At 42.5% G+C, this 19,155-nt stretch overlaps 1 protein-coding gene across 4 annotated transcripts in view; it reads right to left on the bottom strand.

Annotated features, from left to right (window-relative positions):
- The window catches only part of LOC137325498 (eIF-2-alpha kinase GCN2-like), a 116,419-nt gene extending 99,259 nt beyond the window's left edge, over positions 1 to 17,160 (bottom strand). For 3 of the 4 annotated variants that reach the window (XR_010963887.1, XM_067990665.1, XM_067990666.1), the window contains exons 1-8: positions 16,899 to 17,160; positions 14,277 to 14,393; positions 10,474 to 10,777; positions 8,001 to 8,146; positions 5,929 to 5,991; positions 5,523 to 5,648; positions 2,881 to 2,982; positions 813 to 879 (exon numbers count right to left, since the gene is read on the bottom strand). Coding sequence is in view for 3 of the 4 variants with exons in the window: in XM_067990665.1 (XP_067846766.1) it covers positions 813 to 879; positions 2,881 to 2,982; positions 5,523 to 5,648; positions 5,929 to 5,991; positions 8,001 to 8,146; positions 10,474 to 10,777; positions 14,277 to 14,387 (919 nt within the window). In the remaining variant the exon portion in view is untranslated. The remainder of the gene's footprint in view (positions 1 to 812; positions 880 to 2,880; positions 2,983 to 5,522; positions 5,649 to 5,928; positions 5,992 to 8,000; positions 8,147 to 10,473; positions 10,778 to 14,276; positions 14,394 to 16,898) is intronic. The other variant, XM_067990667.1, reaches the window with a different exon arrangement.
- Between the last annotated feature and the right edge of the window lie 1,995 nt (positions 17,161 to 19,155).

Below are 19,155 nucleotides of genomic sequence, written 5' to 3'. Positions count from 1 at the left end.
TAGGCCATTCAGCCCCTCGTGCCTGCTCTGCCATTTGATAAGATCATGGCTGATCTGTGATCTATCTCCATATACCCGCCTTTGGCCCATATCCCTTAATACCTTTGGTTGCCAAAAAGCTATCTATCTCAGATTTAAATTTAGCAATTGAGCTAGTATCAATTGCCGTTTGCGGAAGAGAGAATTAGGTAGATATGGAAATATTTAAACATATACAATTAGGTTTGAAAGCAAGGACAGAAGGAGTATTATTAAGGAACACACTGGTTTTTTTTAAAAGAGAGCTTGGTTGATCCCTGGGAAAAACATGCAAATGATACAAATTTGGATTGTATGGCATCTAAAATATCTTTTAAGCAGAAATAAATTTAGTGTGATCAATGAAACTTGATCCGCATAGTTATATAATCCAAGCATTCCCGCTTTTATATAGTGTGAAAAAATATACCATATTTGAGAAAATAATATTCTTTATTCTTATTGTTTGCTGTATTAATTGTGCAAAAGCTAACCTGCACAAAATGTGATTTATTTTATACTGAATTAGTACACTTTCCATTTAAATGCTGCATACAAGTTACAATCGATTTTTACCTCTAAATACATGATAGTGCCTTATACACCGACCAAATTTTACAAGATTCATCAAAGGCAAGATTCTAGAAATTAAGTCAGTATCTTTTGGTGCTTGTAAATAATCTAGGTTATAACTATACTGTTCCAAGGTTTTTTTTTTGCATGCAGCACTTTTCAGTCTCTGGAGTCTGATTATTTTTGCAAACAAATGACTAACAAAAGATTTTACACATCACCTGCACTCTGTTCCATTTGTACATCCATTTCTTTCTTATATGTGAAAGCTTTGTGTTCTGTGCATCCCTGAAACATGGAAAACAATGCATTCTAATCAATAATTCCGTCCTTGCACAAAAAAAACAAACTTAAATAACCAAGCCTTTCTTTCACTCAACTTCACCTATGATCTCCAGACCTTTGCTTAGTCACAGATTAAACAGCTCAGTGGTAATATTGATCTCATCACAATATAATGATATAGAGTGCCTAGTGCTAATAGAAGATAGCTGAGAAAATTAACTGTACTGTTCATTTTTTTTTAAAAAAGGCTTTCTTGATTAAACTGCAGATCGTGTATGTTTGTAGTTTTCAGTGGATGGACTCTGATCTAAATGACTCAAAATACTGCGTGTGATACCTCAATAATACCAAAGCACCAGTGCAGTATTGACCATATTCCAAACAGCGATATAAGCAGGTAGTCTTAGTTATACTGCTCAACCACATCATTGTTTAATGAGGGAGTGCAGTGTTCTATTGATTATCTGCCTCTGACTACTGCTGAAATTTCCAATCGATCACTCAAAACAGCTGGAGGCTTAGCCAGCTCTTTTCGACCACTAGAGGCTGAATTATAGGTCAAAGGGGACTCAGTTCTGTTCAATTTCAGTGCCTAAAAGCTTAAGATGGAGCTGCAATAGCTGCAGTAGTACTCCAACCAATGTGGTACATGACCACCTTTTTAAAGGCTTGCACAAGTGACGCCAAACATTGTATCGATGAGGGATTGTCGGTTTTATACAGTATATCTTGCATCATGCAGTGCAGGAAACAGCACCACATCGACGCAAGACCTGCAGTATAACTGACGCAACAGTGGACCAAGGTTCAATACAAGATACTCATGGTCTAGAGGTTGTACCCTTAAATATAAGAGTAAAATGTACTTTAAGGGTTTCACAATTTCTAAAAGAAACACAACAGAATAGTTTCACCATGTGAAAATCAAGCCAAACGAGTGGAAAATGTAAATCTTTTTAAATATACATCTCAGTCCCAGGGCATTGCTGCAGGAGTTCCTCAGGGCAGTGTCCTAAGCCCAACCATCTTCAGCTGCGTCATCAATGACCTTCCCTCCATCATAAGGTCAGAAATGGGGATGTTCGCTGATGATTGCACAGTGTTCAGTTCCATTCGCAACCCCTCAGATAATGAAGCAGTCCGAGCCCGCATGCAGCAAGACCTGGACAACATCCAGGATTGGGCTGATAAGTGGCAAGTAACATTCGCGCCAGACAAGTGCCAGGCAATGACCATCTCCAACAAGAGAGAGTCTAACCACCTCCCCTTGACATTCAACGGCATTACCATCGCCGAATCCCCCACCATCAACAGACTGGGGGTCACCATTGACCAGAAAATTAACTGGACCAGCCATATAAATACAGTGGCTACAAGAGCAGGTCAGAGGCTGGGTATTCTGCAGCAAGTGACTCACCTCCTGATTCCGCAAAGCCTTTCCACCATCTACAAGGCACAAGTCAGGAGTGTGATGGAATACTCTCCACTTGCTTGGATGAGTGCAGCTCCAACAACACTCAAGAAGCTCAACACCATCCAGGACAAAGCAGCCCGCTTGATTGGCACCCTATCCATCACCCTAAACATTCACTCCCTTCACCATCGGCGCACTGTGGCTGCAGTGTGTACCATCCACAGGATGCAATGCAGCAACTCGCCAAGGCTTCTTTGACAGCACCTCCCAAACCCGCGACCTCTACCACCTAGAAAGACAAGAGCAGCAGGTACATAGGAACAACACCACCTGCACGTTCCCCTCCAAGTCACACACCATCCCGACTTGGAAATATATCGCTGTTCCTTCATCATTGCTGGGTCAAAATCCTGGAACTCCCTTCCTAACAGCACTGTGGGAGAACCGTCACCACACGGACTGCAGCGGTTCAAGAAGGCGGCTCACCACCACCTTCTCAAGGGCAATTAGGGATGGGCAATAAATGCCGGCCTCGCCAGCGACGCCAACATCCCATGAACGAATAAAAAAAATACACCAAGTCACATTACCGGAGATGTACAGAATCTGGACAAACCAAAATCTCCAATTTTCACACTTCCATCTTGGTCAATAAATATGTTTCCAGGCTTCAGGTCTCGATGTATAATACCCTTTTGAAATAAGAAAATACCTGTCATGTTCAATCATACAAAATATTTCTGAAACCACTGCATATTCTACCAACAGAATCTCACCCTATCACAACTCCAATAGAGTTTTAAAATGAGGACTGTCATTCAATACTTAATTGCATGTTTATATATTTTATATATATATATAGGGAAAGAAAGAACTTGTATTTAGACAGCACCTGTCTCATCCCCATAACGTCCCAAAGTACTTCACAGCCAAAGCAGTACTTCTGAAGTGTAGTCACTGTTGTAATGGAGGCAAATGTGGCAGCCACTTTGCGCACATCAAAGTCCCACAAACAGCAATAAGATAAACGACTAGATAATCTGTACTAGTGGTGTTGGTTGAAGGATAAATGTTGGCCACGACACCAGGAGAGCTCCCCTGCCCTTCTTCAAATAGTGCCATGGGATCTTTAGCATCCACTCAAGAGGACGGATGGGGCCTCGGTTTAATGTCTTGCCCGAGAGGCGGCATCTCCGATAGTGCTGCACTGGAATACCAGCCTAAATTACATGCTCAAGTCTCTGGAGTGAGGCTCGAGCTCATGACCTTCTACCTCAGCAGCAAGAGTGCTACCACTGAGCCAAAGCAGGCACTCAAACTGGCAATGTTGGGATTGATAGTCCACAGTGTAGTGCAGCTGCACTGAGCAATGCATTGCACTCCACCACAGCAAGTGAGGCACAGTCCAATGCAGCACATAACAAGAACACATGATCAATAGGGAGGAGGAGCATTATTCAGCCCATCTTAACTCATCCTTCCAGAAAGAGTCCTATAGACCTCCCATCATTATGTCTTCGATGATTCCAGGGTTTTGGGCTCCAGAAGTCCATCCCATGTGCTGATCCCTTGACATGCGAAGACGAACTTCCTTTTTATGTGTATGAACCTGTGTCCCCTTGTCGTACACTCATGTTTTAAGCTAAATTGATTTTCAGGATCTATCTTTATCTTCTTACATTCTACTCAAAGTCACTTAATTCAAATTATCTAATAATTCAAAATTTTTAAGCACGAAACTTCCACTTTGCTATATTATTCACATTGCTTACTTCAAATTATTGAACAATTGAATTTTGTTTTGCGCAAAAAAAACCTATGAATTATCAAAAACAGTCTGTATACCTCTGTAAGATCACTTCCAGTTACCAAGCCAGGACCGCTCCGCTCCTGACCTCATTGTAGATTTGATCCAGGCATGGAGGCAAGAGCTGAATGCCAGAGGAAAAGCAAGTGTGGCTGCCCTCGACATCAAAGCAGTATTTGTCCCAGTATGGCACCAGGGAGCCCTGGAAAATTAAAGTCACTGGCTGGATTCATACCTTTCACACAGGAAGATGGCTGTGGTGTTGGAGGCCCACCATCACACCCCAAGTGCTGGAGTTCCTCAGGGCTATGTCCTTGGCCCAACCAACCTCCTTCTGTCATAATGTCAGGAATGGGGCTGTTCCCTGATGATTTCATTGTTCAACTCCAGCCACAACTTCCCCAATAATGAAGCAGCCCATGCCAGCCTACAGCAGGACCTGAACAACATCCAAGTTTGGGCTGACAAGCAGCAGGTAACATTTGTGCCATCTAAGTGCCAGGCAATGACCATTCTTACAAGAAAAGGCCCAACTACCTCCCTCTGACATTCAATGGTACTACCATCGCCATGTACCCCACTATCAACATCCTGGAGGTCACCATTGACCAGATGCTTATCTTGACCATTCACATCACACTGTGGCTACAAGAGCAGGGCAGAGGCTGGGTACTTGGCAACAAATATTTCACTTCCTGACCCCTCAATGTCTCTCTACCATCTACAAGGTTCAAAGCAGGAGATGGATTATTTATCACTCGCCTGGATGGGTGTAGCTGCAACAGCACTCAAGAAGCTCAACAGCGTCCAGCACAAAGCAGTCTATTTGATCGACGCCCCTGCCACTGAACTCAATACCCACCCCCTCCACCATTGACACACAGAGCTGCAGTTTTGTACGATGTACAGGATGTACTATAGCAACCCATCAATCTTAACTTCAACATCATCTCTAAGCTCCGTGATCTCCACCACTGAGAAGGACAAGAGCAGCAGCTTCATGGAACACTGTTACCTGCAAGTTCCCCTCCAAGTCACACGCCATCCTGGCTTGGACATATGTCACTGTTCCTTCATCATCGCTGGGTCAATAAGCAACAAACTGTAAGATAGCTAGTGATGATATCTGCCAAGTATTGCATTAAAACTTAAAAAAAAGACTGCTCTTCCCCTCCATCATTAATTATTATCTACCACTGTTTGCATTCTGCCAACGGTGCTCTGCAACCATTTGCTATAAGTGTGTGAGAAAGGCCTCAGTATAATTGCTTTCTACTGCTCTTGAAAAAGACCTCAAGTTCACTTGATGCCTCTTTGTGCATGCCAGGGAATTTTTCAGCTGGAACTCACAGCTATCATTCCGCATCACAGCATTTTAAAATAACATGTTAACATGGTTTACAGTATAATATGAAGCCAAAGTACCTGACTGTGAATGTATCTCAAACCTTGAAGCATCTCCTTAATGATTTCCGAACAGCTTTTGAAGTTGAGGCATGCTTGGCGGTGATTTTCTATCCATTTTTCAAGTGTCATCTTGCAAAAATCCATCTGAATCAGGCATCGATGAAAAACCATTCAAAAAGTCAAAATGATATTTTCATTTGAACTCATAGATGCATTACATGCATATGGGAACAACTTTCACAAATTCTGCTTATACATAAAATAGCAAGGCAGAAATTACATTGCTGAATCTAAGGAAGGAATAGATCTACAAGAAAGCCTTTAGCCAACGTCCAGCTACTGGCCACCAAAGTCTCTCAGGATTCCTCCACAAAGCCTTACGTATACACACAAAATCCAGAAAAACAAAGTTGTTGCTCCTTACCTTAATGAAAAGAAACTGAAGCGTCTTCACATGTTCTTTTTCACCAAAGCTTTTTAGCGAATTCTGGTAGAATAAGACAGAGTCTCACTACCAATGAAAGAAATCCCCTGAACTTTTATACAGTACAAGTGTTTAGACATACAGTACAACATTCTGGAATGCAGTCTTCCATTTTTTATCCTTCCAAATACTTCAAAAGAGACACTAATGCTTGTATCGGGATTACAGATAATGTTGTCTGTTCAATGGGACTTGGCTTGGTTGAAAACCTCCATTTTCATGTAAAATTTCAGCAAGATTTGAAGCAGATTCAAAGGGGAATTGGATAAATTCTTGAAGGGGAAAAATTTGCAGGGCTATGGAGAAAGGGCAGGGGAGTAGACTAATTCGATAGCTCTTTCAAAGAGCCAGCACAGACATGATGGGCCGAATGGCCTCCTTCGGTGTTGTATCATTCTATGATTCTAAGGTATCTCCAAAATCATTTTCCTGAGCACTTGTTAAGGGTAATACTAACGTCTGGTTAAAAAAAAGGAACTGCAACGAGTTTGCAAAATACAGTAAGTCCTGTTCAACTGCACATTTAACCGACTTAACTGCAAAAGACTAAATTTCCTATTTCTTACGCAAAGCAACCTACTTAATTAAACATAGTGTTCATATGCAGGAGGGCAACCCAACAGATCAATGTCCATTAATTTGCATAACGCATTGCTATTCGGGCGCCAGATTTGACTTTGACCAAGCTATTAATCCACGAACTCCACAGCACACTGATCCAACATGAACTTGTCCTGTAGTTCGCCAAGAAATGTGGCGACATCTTTGATTCTAAAATCACTGTTATTCTTCCATTCAATTCACGTTTCCTGTTTTATTTTCTATTCAGAGTTACTTGGCCAAGTGCGTAGCTTGTACTGATTCAATGAAGGATTAGCAATGTCAGACAGAGTTCTAGTTCATTTCAATTGAGGTCAATAAATCACGTAACCCACTTAATGGTATAATACTCAACAATCTCAATGTGATGTGATTAACCTGCTACAATGTTCCCCATCTATTTTTTTTCCTTCATTCTGGTGCACCATTCCACAGTTGCCAGCAGCCCTCTGGTACTTTGTCTAAGTAGCTACTCTTCATGTGCGAGCCTGAATAGTGAGTGCCAAAAGCTAATTGATTGAGGGAACAACTCCATCCAGGCTTGATCCTGTTTCTCATACGAGATCCCTACATATACACTTGCTGGCAGGGACCTCTGCACGATGATCATGAGTCGAATTTCTCACTCCCTAGCCTGGAGACACTGGGACTACTATATTGCCTCTGCTGCTTTTATGATAGTGGACAGCTAACTCAACACAAGACAGGGAAAGGACCTAGAACTTAAAATCATATGGCACAGAAGGAGGCCATTCGGCCCATCGTGCTGGGTCTTTGAAAGAGCTATCCAATTAGTTCTACTCCCATGCTCTTTCCCCATAGCATTGAAAATTTTTCCTTTTTCAAGTATTTATCCAATTCCCTTTTGAAAGTTACTATTGAATCTGCTTCTGCCACCCTTTGAGATAGTGCAGTCCAAATCTTAAAAACTCGCTGCACAAAAAAAATTCTCCTAATTTCCCTTCTGGTTCTTTCATCATTACCGTAAATCTGTGTCCTCTGGTTATCTGCCCACTTGCCAGTGGAAACAGTTTCTCCCTAACTACTCTAGTAAAACCCTTTGTAATTTTGAACTATTAAATCTCCCCTTAACCGTCTCTGCTCTAAGGAGAAGAAGCCCAGCTCCTCTAATCTTTCCACATAACTGAAGTCCTTCATCCCTGGCACCATTCTAGTAAATCTCCTCTGCACCCTTTCCAAGGCCTTGACATCTTTCCTAAAGTGCGGTGTCCAGAATTGGACACAATACTCCAGCTGAGGCCTTTCCAGTGTTTCATAACTTCCTGGACTGTATGGCTCATACCACACATTTACTGATAAAGCCATTCAAATGCGTTTACAAAACGGTCGAATTTCCTATGCTGCTCACCAGTCACTAATAGGCTACTGCAGAATTTAGATGCAACACTTACCGTAGTTGCCTGAATTTCACAACAGCATTCAGCAACTGTGCTTCCCATCTCTGATCTCTTGGCAACATCGGCTGGATGTTTGTGTTTTGCAACTGAACATATGGGAGATTGGTCGTCTGCATCAGAATCAGGGTCTGGTCCTGCGTCTGAAAGAACAATTAGATCTTAGAACGGCCAGTGTGAATCACAAATTGATAAAAGATGAACAGGAATCAAGACATTTTAGTGCACTACTACATTACAGCAAAATGGGAGAGACTACAACCTAATTCAAAAGGAATTCAGATAAGTGTTTTGAAAAGGGATAATATAAAAGGTTATGGGAAAAGGACAGGGTAAATAGGTTACATAGCTTCAGTTGAAGAGCTAACACCACCACAGACACCAAGTCCAAATGGCCTCCTTCTGTACTATAATTTTTCTGATTCAATGAAAACACAAGAAGTAATATTCACTGTGAAAAATATTGGCCTCAGTGCTTCCCTCAGTTTTCAACATGCATCTGAACACCAAACTGTGCAGTATGCTATTTTCCCATACAACGCAAAAATCCCATGTTTCAATCATATTCTAATTGTGCTTCTCTTACTCTGGGACAGATAGATGCAACAAACAATGTTATGGTAAGTACTGAACACGCTGTCTTGCTCATCTAGAGTTCTGGAATTTATTAAAATTCATTTCAACTTCTGCAGGAGTCCAGTTTTGAGAGGGGCAGAAGTTCTTCCTATTTTGAAAGCTATTATCTGTCTTTATATTAAAGTCATGCTCTACAATCAGACTGGGGAAAGATTTCTCTGTGTGCTTTGTCATTCACAAATGCCTATTAACTATTTTGTTACACAAAACATGGAGGAAGTGAAGATTTCCCCCCTCTTCCCCATTTCACTTGCACTTGTTTCCCCTGCCAAATTGGGGGGAAAAAAGATTTTAAACAAACGCCCGAAGCAGATGTAAAATCGCCTGCCCGAAGCCTGCATCGGGAGGCCCGAACTATTTTCAGATTCAGGCCTCATTTGAATGCAGCCGGTGAACTGAGGACATCAAACGGGCCCTCCACAGCTCGCCAGTTGTGAAAGTGAAGGGGGGAGGGAGATCGGTTGGCTCCAACGCTGAGCTGGCCAGTGGGTCGGACCTGGGTGAGGAGGGAGGGGGGATGGGGGGAAATCTGATCCCAGTGGGTTGAGTGCACAGGTTGGAAGCGAACAGTGGTATTTCTTTTCGAGGTTGGAGGAGCACTCCTCCTCCTCCTCCTCCTCCTGGCCCCATAAAAATAAAGGAAAAAGAGGTTTGGAGCCCTCTCGTGGAGCGACCACCACAGGCCGCTCACCGCCTGGTAAACATGAGCCAAGTGTGCGCGGCACGTGCTCCGCCCAATTGTACTTCAAAATTGAAATTGGGATTATACAATAGCGTTGGACCTCGATTTACATATTTATACAGCCTCCCGCTCAAAACAGCTGGAAGTACTGTGCACCCACTTATAGGCCCATCTGTAAATTGCATCAGGCGGGCCTTGGCTCCTCAAAGGGTGGTTGAGGTTCTCCCCGATTTCCCTCTGCCCACCCTCATTTTTCAGGTGAGAAACAGGTGAGCAGCTGTTGAAAATCTCCCCCAGTAGGTCAAAGATTTTCAGCCCCAGGTCAATATCTATCAGCACAGGCTGGGTGAAGAGAAGCTTTGATGTTATTATACCATCTAAAAAATTCAGGCCCCAAATAATTTATCTCATATTACAGAAGCACATGCACTTTCCAGATTAAAAGAACGCCCTACTGAAGACCTGTGAAAAAACGGCAACCATGCAGATACACAGGAACCACAAATGGCTTCAAGCAGTTCGGAATAAACTCTTTTGAGTTAAAGGTCTAAAGTTCTGTTTTTCTGGGTGGTTGATGAAGATAGCAGCCAAATATTTACAGTGTTGCTGTCAACCACCAAGATAAAGTGTTCTTGTAAAAATACTGGAGGAAATCTATGTGTGATTTTTGAGTCTAAATTTAATTAACTTGCAATATTTATCATACCACATTGAATGGCACACTGGCAATGCTTATTGGGAAATAAACTTTTTTTTGTTTTTATTACCTTCTAATGAACACTAATGCATCACTGAATAGAGCCCTTCACGACCTCAGGACATTCCGAAGAGCTTTACAGTCAATGAATTACTTTTGAAGTGTAACCACTGTTGTAATGTAGGAAGAGCGGCAGCCAATTTGCACACAGCAAGATCCCACAAACAGCAATGAGATAAATGACCAGATATTCTGTTTTTTAGTGCCGTGTGTTGAGGGATAAATGTTGGCCACCAAACCGGGCTTGCTCTTCCTCAAATGGTGCCATGGGATCTTTTACGGCCACCTGAGAGGGCAGACGAGGCCTCGGTTTTAACTTCTCATCCGAAAGACGAGGGAAATCGTTCCAAAAATTACAGACATGTGATAAATACGATTGCAATGACAACACAGACCTTGGCATTCATTAGGGTTGCTGTCCGTCCAGTCCACAGAGATGTCACATGGCGGAGGCGCATTTGCAAGGATGGCATCGTATGAGCTGTTGTAAGGAACGGATTGAGCTTGGTCTTTCTGTTGAACATTCACAGGGTACTCCAGTTCCTCAATCCAAGCGTCGTGATAGTGCACAACGTTCCTGTGGTTCAGCTTCGAAAGAATCTTCACCTCAGTTAAAAAGGCACTTTCAGCGCACCTCTTACTGTGTGGAAGGTGGATGCACTTCACTGCGTAGATTTTCTCCTCAAGACTGCGGAATACCTGAGAAAAAGTAACCGACTTGCTGGAGATTATACGCAGAATGACAGATACTTGGGAACAATTAGAAGGCAGTGATCTAATACAGGACATCAGATGATGCCAAAAATCACCTCTAGCTGCCATATGAACCCAAGATTGTTGGCTTTAAGTCATTCTAGTGTGCACGTGGGCAGGAAGAGAAGCTGCTTATCATACTGTTAATTTTACGGCATAGCTTTATTCAGTTTGGGGTCTATTATTGTGGCTGTCTGTGCAGAGGCCAAAAGCAAGGCCACTCCCTATTTGTGATGCGCAATAATGGTCACATCGAAGCATTGGCAATTTTAATGTCATTGTTGCAAACATTTTGAGAATTTACTGTTAATTACTGGGAAATCCTGTGAACAGTAAAGACTCTGTGATAATATGTAGAATGTACACTTTGGGACCCAATGGGCAAACAATTTTTGGCCTATGTAGACAACATCATTCAAGAGTGACAAACCCATTTGATCAAGTTGTGAATGACATAAAATTATTAGCAGGTTCCCTTGCTAATTATTGTTTATTCCTGTCATACCTGTGAGAAAGAGGGAAGAGAGAGAAAAACTGGGGTCAGAAAAAGACGGAGAGATTAAATGTGTCTTTCTTCGTTATTATTACTTCAATTTTAAAAAACGTTAAAATTGCTGCTACTTCAATGTGACCATTATTGCATATCACACATAGGGAGTGGCCGTGCTTTTGGCATAGTCAGCCTTAGCTATCACTTCTGAGTCAGAAGGTCGTGGGCTCAAGTCCCACTCCAAAGACTTGAACATTTCATCAATGATGACACTTCAGTGCAGCACTAAGGTAGTGCTATTCATCCTGACTTTATTACTTGCACCTAGTTTGTTTATTACCTGTTCACAATGTTATCAGGTGAGACCATTCCCCCCTCCAAAATTAAATATCTGCGTGCATCAACAAATTAGCTCACACACAACAGACTAGTCACATCTTGCTTTGTATTTCAATAAAATAAATCTTACTTGTAAATTAATGAGGGCTGGTAGTACTTCCTAAAAAGCTTATAGTTTACAATAAAAATACTGCAGCCATACAAGCTCTCTATACATTTCCAACAAAGTTAAAGGACTACTGATTATAAACTATCCAAATTCTAAGCGTGATCTCTTATTAAAAAAACAATCGCAATGCCTACAGTGGATTAAAATGTAACTCAGGTTCATAGTTCCCAGTAGCCACGGACAAAATGTGACAAAAAGGTTGCATTTGAAAGCTGAGGGAATATTAGTTGAGAGACTGAGAGTAGTCAAGTTTGGCTCCAGGGCTGAGGGGATACGAACAATAATGGCAGGGTGAGTCTAGGCTTGAGTACAACCAAGTATGGAGACTTAATCCTTACCATTCACCAACTGGAAAACTGTAGTCATGGATACTTACTAGTCCTGAAGGAAACAGCAGCGATAGATCTCAACTACCATCCAAATGTATATGATTTTACCATTGGTGGGATAAAACCATTTAAAATTATTGGGTGGGGGAGGGGGGGAGATTTTCAACTTCTGCCCAAAACGGGCACGAAGTTGGCAGAGCGACCAATCTGCCAGAGTCAGGAGGCCAGAACCATTTCCGAGTTTGGGCATCATTTGATTGTAGCTGGCGAGCCGTGGGTGCCAAACGGGAACGCTGGTCGGGTGTAAATGGCCAGAGCGCAGGCAAAGTACACTCCGCCCGTTTGTACCCGAAGGTTGCAATCGGGGTCCTACAGCCGGCATAGGACCCCGATTTCCTTATGTAAGCAGCCTCCAGTCTGAAACAGGCAGGCAGGTTGGTTAACTATTTACAGGCCCGCCTGAAAATTGCATCAGGCGGGCCTCGAGTGTCCATTTTTAAAAATTCATTCATGGGATGTGGGCATCGCTGGCAAGGCCAACATTTATTGCCCATCCCTAATTGCCCTTGAGAAGGTGGTGGTGAGCCGCCTTCTTGAACCGCACCAGTCCGTGTGGTGAAGGTTCTCCCACAGTGCTGTTAGGAAGGGAGTTCCAGGATTTTGAACAAGCGTCGATGAGGGAACGGCGATATATTTCCAAGTCGGGATGGTGTGTGACTTGGAGGGGAACGTGCAGGTGGTGTTGTTCCCATGTTCCTGCTGCTCTTGTCCTTCTAGGTGGTAGAGGTCGCAGGTTTGGGAGGTGCTGTCAAAGAAGCCTTGGCAAGTTGCTGCAGTGCATCCTGTAGATGGTACACACTGCAGCCACTGTGCGCCGGTGATGAAGGGAGTGAATGTTTAGGGTGGTGGATGGGGTGCCAATCAAGCGGGCTGCTTTGTCCTGGATGGTGTCGAGCTTCTTGATTGTCGTTGGAGCTGCACTCATCCAAGCAAGTGGAGAGTATTCCTTCACACTCCTGACTTGTGCCTTGGGGGCGGGCAAAGTGCCTCTCCTCCAATTTTCAACTAATCTCTGCTCATTGTTCAGGCAAGAATTGGGCTTCCGGCAGTTGAAAATTTGCCCGTATTGTTTTTAGTCACAACGACAGAAATCAGAATTTTTTTGGACTTTTACCAAATCTTATTTTAAGAAACAATTATTAAACCCTATGATTAAAAGAACAGAAAAAAACACTGATTCACTTTAAAAATAACAAGCAGAACTTTGAACCCAAATAATATTTAGGAGCCTTGGACAGTCTCTATATGGGTAAATTTGCAAAACAAGTTTAGTGTCGGTGCAAAGCAGTTTCAACTTTCCACTGGTGCTAAACTTGCATAGTGTAAATCTAAAGTTAATAACCAATCTGGCTCTGCAGCAAAGTGAATTGGAACTCCCTTCTCCAGGCAGTCTTGCTTCGCTCTGGCATCAGCTCAGGCCTTGAGCCTGGATTCAGGCTGCATTTACATTATAGTTGCATCGTCAATGTGAAGCGAAACTGCTTTGCACAGATAATGCGAATACAGCCTAACTGTTTTCTTACACATGCATGCACACATTTTTATGTTTGCGTTATTTACATACCTATGAATTGAATTGAACGTCTGGTGTGCGAAACCCATGTATAATAGAGCACCTTATATATCTAAATTATATAGGCTCACATATCTTTTGAGTTCTAGAATCTAAGTAGTGTATATTTTTTGCTCACACTGTAGCGTGATTTAGATATCAGTAGTGTTTTGCCTCTGCGTTACCCCTGACGTGTTTCCACAGAAATTAGAATCACAGAGCACAGAAGGAGGCCCATTCAGCCCATCATGCCTGTTCAAGTATATATCCAATTGCCTTAGGAAAGTTACTATTGAATTTGCTTTCACCACCCTTTCGGGCAGTGAATTCCAGATTATAACAACTCACTGTGTAAAAAAATTCTCCTAATTTCTTCCCCTGGTTCTTTTGCCAATTATTTTAAATCTGTGTCCTCTGGTTACTGACCCTCCTGCTAGTGGAAACAGTTTCAACAGAAATTGTAACAAACCAAAAGCTGTACTTCCAAATAAAATTACTTCACCTACCTTATACACAACACTGAATCCGCCTTGGCCGATGCATTCAATATCTGTATATCCTTTCTTCTGTAGGATTTTTCTTACTTTGTCCAATATATTCTCCGTCCTCCACATCATGTGAACCTTTATAAGGGACATGTAAAGTTCTTAATGATAAAAACTATAAAACTTACAGTATGTTAAGCACGTTCATTTAATCATTTGATTACTACAAAATTGTTGCACCATATCAGACGAGCTTTGATTTCTTCAAAATGTTTTACATAATGATCTGACAAGGAAATGTCCTCAGTAGTAGAAATATTAGTTTTCTTTTGTTGAGCACACTCAGTTGTCCAACTCTAGTATAATTGCTCATGATTATTACATTCTGAACAGGAGACGGATATCTTGAGAGTCTCGGGTACAAACTTTCTTGCCTTTCGCACCTTCTGTCACAATTGTTCTGGCCTTTCTCGATTTTATCAATATTACATTGGTTATTGTCTGTGAACCTTCCTTTTCTCCAAATACACCAGCCTACACTTCCTCCTCTCTGCATCTTCACTGGGTTGAAATCATGATTCACCACACTGTTCTTTTATTCAAAGCCATTCTTTCCCAGCTGCTCAAAACTGTGGAACTCCTTGTCTCCTTCACACTTCCTACAATCCACAGGATTGTAAAATATCAGCTTGGTATCACCTAACACCAAACCTTAAATTATCTGAAGGCTTGGTATGATATGATATTAAACCTGAATTTACCTCATCTTCTCTCCTACCATTTCCAAACTTGGTACTGTTCTGCACTGTGCGCCTTGGCCTTTCATCTAGGTTTTTGTAAAAAATAATATAAAATTCAGCTGCCTGAGATGAAACAATATTTACTGTGGGTGTGCAATATAGTGGGACACTGTTACATAGAATTACACAGAATTTTACAGCACAGAATCAAGCCATTCTGCCCAACTGGTCTATGTTGGTGTTTAAGCTCCACACGAGCCCCCTCCCACCTTACTTCATCTGACCCTATCAGCATATCCTTCTATTACTTTCTCCCTCATGTGTTTATCTAGCTTCCTCTTAAATGCATCTATGCTATTCACCTCAACCACTCCATATGGTAGCAAGTTCCACATTCTAATCGCTCTCTGGGTAAAGAAGTTTCTCCAGAATTCCCTAATGGATTTATTAGTGACTATCTTGTGTTTACGGCCCCTAGTTTAGGTCTCCCCAACAAGTGGAAACATCCTCTCTACGTCCACCCTATCGAACCCCTTCATAATTTTAAAGACTTCAGGTCACCTCTCAGTCTTCTCTTTTCTAGAGAAAGGATCCCCAGCCTATTCAGTCTTTCCTGATAGTGCTGTACACAGGGAAAGCAAAACAATAACTTATCAAAGCCAGGAAAGGAAGGCCTTCCCATTGGACAACCCAATATCAGTACTGAGCACTGCCAGGTCAGGCATGGTATAGCCAGCTGCAAAGTAAAGCTGCCTCAAGAATTAACATTTCAGGTCGATGACTTTTCATCAGGCCGTTCTGAAACGTTAACTCTGTTTCTCTCTCCACAGATGCTGCCTGACCTGTTGAGTGTTTCCAGCACTTTCTGTTTTTATTTCAGATTTCGAGCATCCACAGTATTTTGCTTCTGCCTTAAGAATGTTCCTTTGCCCCTACCCTGTAAGAATACCCCTGATGCATTGGTGTAAGATTTCCATATCACTTCAGGGTCTAAAACAGGGTGATGGGTTCCAGCACATCACACATCCAACTGACCAAAATAAACTTCCAATCACTGTCAGTTGTCCAAAATTTTCTTTCGGATTTCTTAAAGGCTGATGGCCTCTAATATACTGTCCCTCTCATAGCGGTCATGAATAATTTATGATCTGACTGCACAATGATAAAGACACTTATTTCACATCGGCAGGCTGCAATCCCAGAACCATATGGCAACTAGAATCTTGTTGCCACTTCACTGAAGATTTTCCAGAGTGCCCAGCCAAGCTGTTGGACAGATTACAGATAGTGGGGTATGTGTGGAATACAAGTAATTTTCTTTACCTAACTTTCCAACATTAGGAAAATTTCAAAGATAAAGGTGCAATGAGCTGCTAAGTTAGCGGTTTTTAATCTTCAGAAGCTCTGGCCTATCTCAACCCATTCATTTGTTTTGTTTGGCCCAATAAACCAAGTAACAGGGTCAAAAAGCAATGTACTGCGGATGCTGGCAATCTAAAATAAAAACAGAAAATGTTGAACGTTTTAGGTCATCGACTCTCTCCACAGCTGCTGCCTGACGCTGAGTGTTTTCCAGCATTTTCTGTTTTTATTTTAAGGTCACTGTATATTAAAAATTCCTGGTGAATATGATAAATGAGACTGAGTTGGAAGGTCTGTCTGATTGTTCTGAATGAGTAGTGGCTCCACACTAGGATCAACACAAAGAGCTTCCTGGCTGCTCCCATATCCGCCTTTACAGGCCCACACAAAGTTTGCGGGTTTTGCCAGCTCCTGCTTACTCTGGACCAGCGCCGCTAAATTTATTTATTTACAACCCATCTCTCTAGAGGATATTAATTACCGAAAGCAAAACCAAGCAGCTAAAGCAATTACAATATTGAATCCTTCGTGGAAAACAAACCCTTCAGTATTTGCAGAGCGCGAAGGTGGCGGTCCCTTTAAAGCCCAGCTTTGCCTCTCTCTCCCTCTTGTCGGCAGCGGAGACCCGTGAGCAGCGAGGTTGTGATTGACAGCTCCAGCCCGGGGATGATTGACAGCTCCAGCCCGGGGATGATTGACAGCTCCAGCCCGGGGATGATTGACAGCTCCAGCCCGGGGATGATTGACAGCTCCAGCCCGGGGAATCTCACAGCCGAATTTGGGACGCGCGTGCAAGGAGGCGCGCGCCCGTGCAGCAAGAGAAGGAGGCGGGAGAGGCTGAGGCACTTAAATTTACTTTATAATAAGGGAGTCTTACCCAGTCACAGAAAATGTCATTGCAACGTTTCATGTGCAAATTGCTAAAGTGCATTCAGTTCAGAGTTACTGATTTGTTTCAGAAAGCATTTTAGTGAGGTTACTGACACGGGGAACGAGTCCTATCTCATCCCGCAACCTTCACCATCCCTCTCCCCAGGCATCAGGGGCTAAAACACTAAAATGACTGGGAGAGTGATTTCAGCAAAAGAAAACATTACATGATGTACTTTTAGGTATTTACTATTTAAAATTGAAAGAGTTGCATAATCCTAATCACTCGCACCAAGTCCCGTTCTCCCATCACCACCGTGCTCGCTGACCTACATTGGCTCCCAGTTCGGTAAAAGCCTCCCTGTTAAAATTCTCATCCTCATTTTCAAATCGCTCCATGGGCTTGCCCCTCCCTATCTCTGTAACCTCCTCCAGCCCTACAACCCTCTGAGATCGCTGCAATCCTCCAATCCTTGCCTCTTGCGCATCCCCGATTTTAATCGTTCCACCATTGGCAGCTGTGCCTTCAGTTGCCCAGGCCCTAAGTTCTGGAATTGCCTCCCTAAATCTCTCCTCCTTTAAGGCGGTCCTTAAAACGTACCTCTTTGGTCACCAGTCCTAATATCTCCTTATGTGGCTCGGGGTCAAACTTTGTTTGATAACGCTCCTGTGAAGCGCCTTGGGACATTTTACTACATTAAAGGCACTATATAAATGCAAGTTGTTACTCAAAAACAAGCATGATTTACAAATTACAGAGACTGACTGATTTCCTGTGGTCTTGTTCATGGGTAATCTGGAACCAGTGGTAATGTTTAGTTGTGTTTAATCTGGCCTGTCACTTTAAGGTCACTATTTAGCTGCAACTCACAGGGATGTGGTCTAAACAGGTATATTTAACAGAGATCGCAAGTTCTGCATAACAAGTGAATTTTTGCTTTGCTTGTTTATTTTGTGGGATGTTCCCAGTGAAAGGCAGAGAAAAGGGTGTTGAAAAGGAGGAAAATTGTGAAAGGACTGTGCCATCAGTCAAGTAAGGAGGGGAGTTCTATTATAACCAGTCCTGAATTTAGATAAGGTGGGCTAGGCCTTTGGTGCTTCTCACAACCGAGGAGAGGAGCGCAAATCAAGGCGGGGTCGTGCAGCGCTGATGAAGTGCTCCACAGTGCAACAGTGCAGTTTTCAACCATGCCAGAAAAACGTCCATCTACTCAGAGGTCCCTGGATCATGATGATACCTCCTCCTCCCTTCCCCTCCATTTGGAAATCACATGGAGTGCTTTCCTGTATAAAATGGGCATCATTGCCTGGATTCAATGAATGGTGGATGTTCATACTGAGGCCTGAAACTGTGCTATTGTTTGTGAATACAGTATCACTATTGTTGTCACATGCTTCATTTCACTATTATTGAGTCCACCTAGGTTGCCTGTAGTATACAGTGTTAACATATCAACTGTAAAGGATTAATCATAATTCCTCCTGGCTCTCTTTCGCTCCTCCCCCACCCCCACAATCACCAAAACGATCTGAAAGCCAGTCAATTATGACTTCCTCTTGGGAATCCTATTCCTAACTGCCGTGGAGGATGAGAAGGAATTAAATCAGAGGGAGGTATTTACATCTCGGACACCTCTACCCCTCACTCCAGAGGTACAAAGACGTAAGTAGTTTTGAAACTCTTACATAAGCAATGTCTGAAGAGTCTGAAGGAAACCACTGAGGAGACATGTAGAATATGGACCTGAGGCTTATTTCAAGAAACCCAACTGTGCTCTCAATTGAAGTGAAGGTCACAATAGCCCATAACTTCTGTGCATTTGGATCCTTTCAGGCTGCAAGTGCAGATATTAGCAATGTGTCCAGATCTGCAACACAGATATCTTTACGCATGTTATCAAAGCATTATTTGAAAGAGCATCAGAATA

Source organism: Heptranchias perlo, chromosome 9, assembly GCF_035084215.1.
Source record: "Heptranchias perlo isolate sHepPer1 chromosome 9, sHepPer1.hap1, whole genome shotgun sequence".
NCBI lineage: Eukaryota > Metazoa > Chordata > Chondrichthyes > Hexanchiformes > Hexanchidae > Heptranchias > Heptranchias perlo.
Note: the sequence above shows the minus strand (reverse complement) of the source record. Positions and strands in the feature narration are given on the sequence as shown.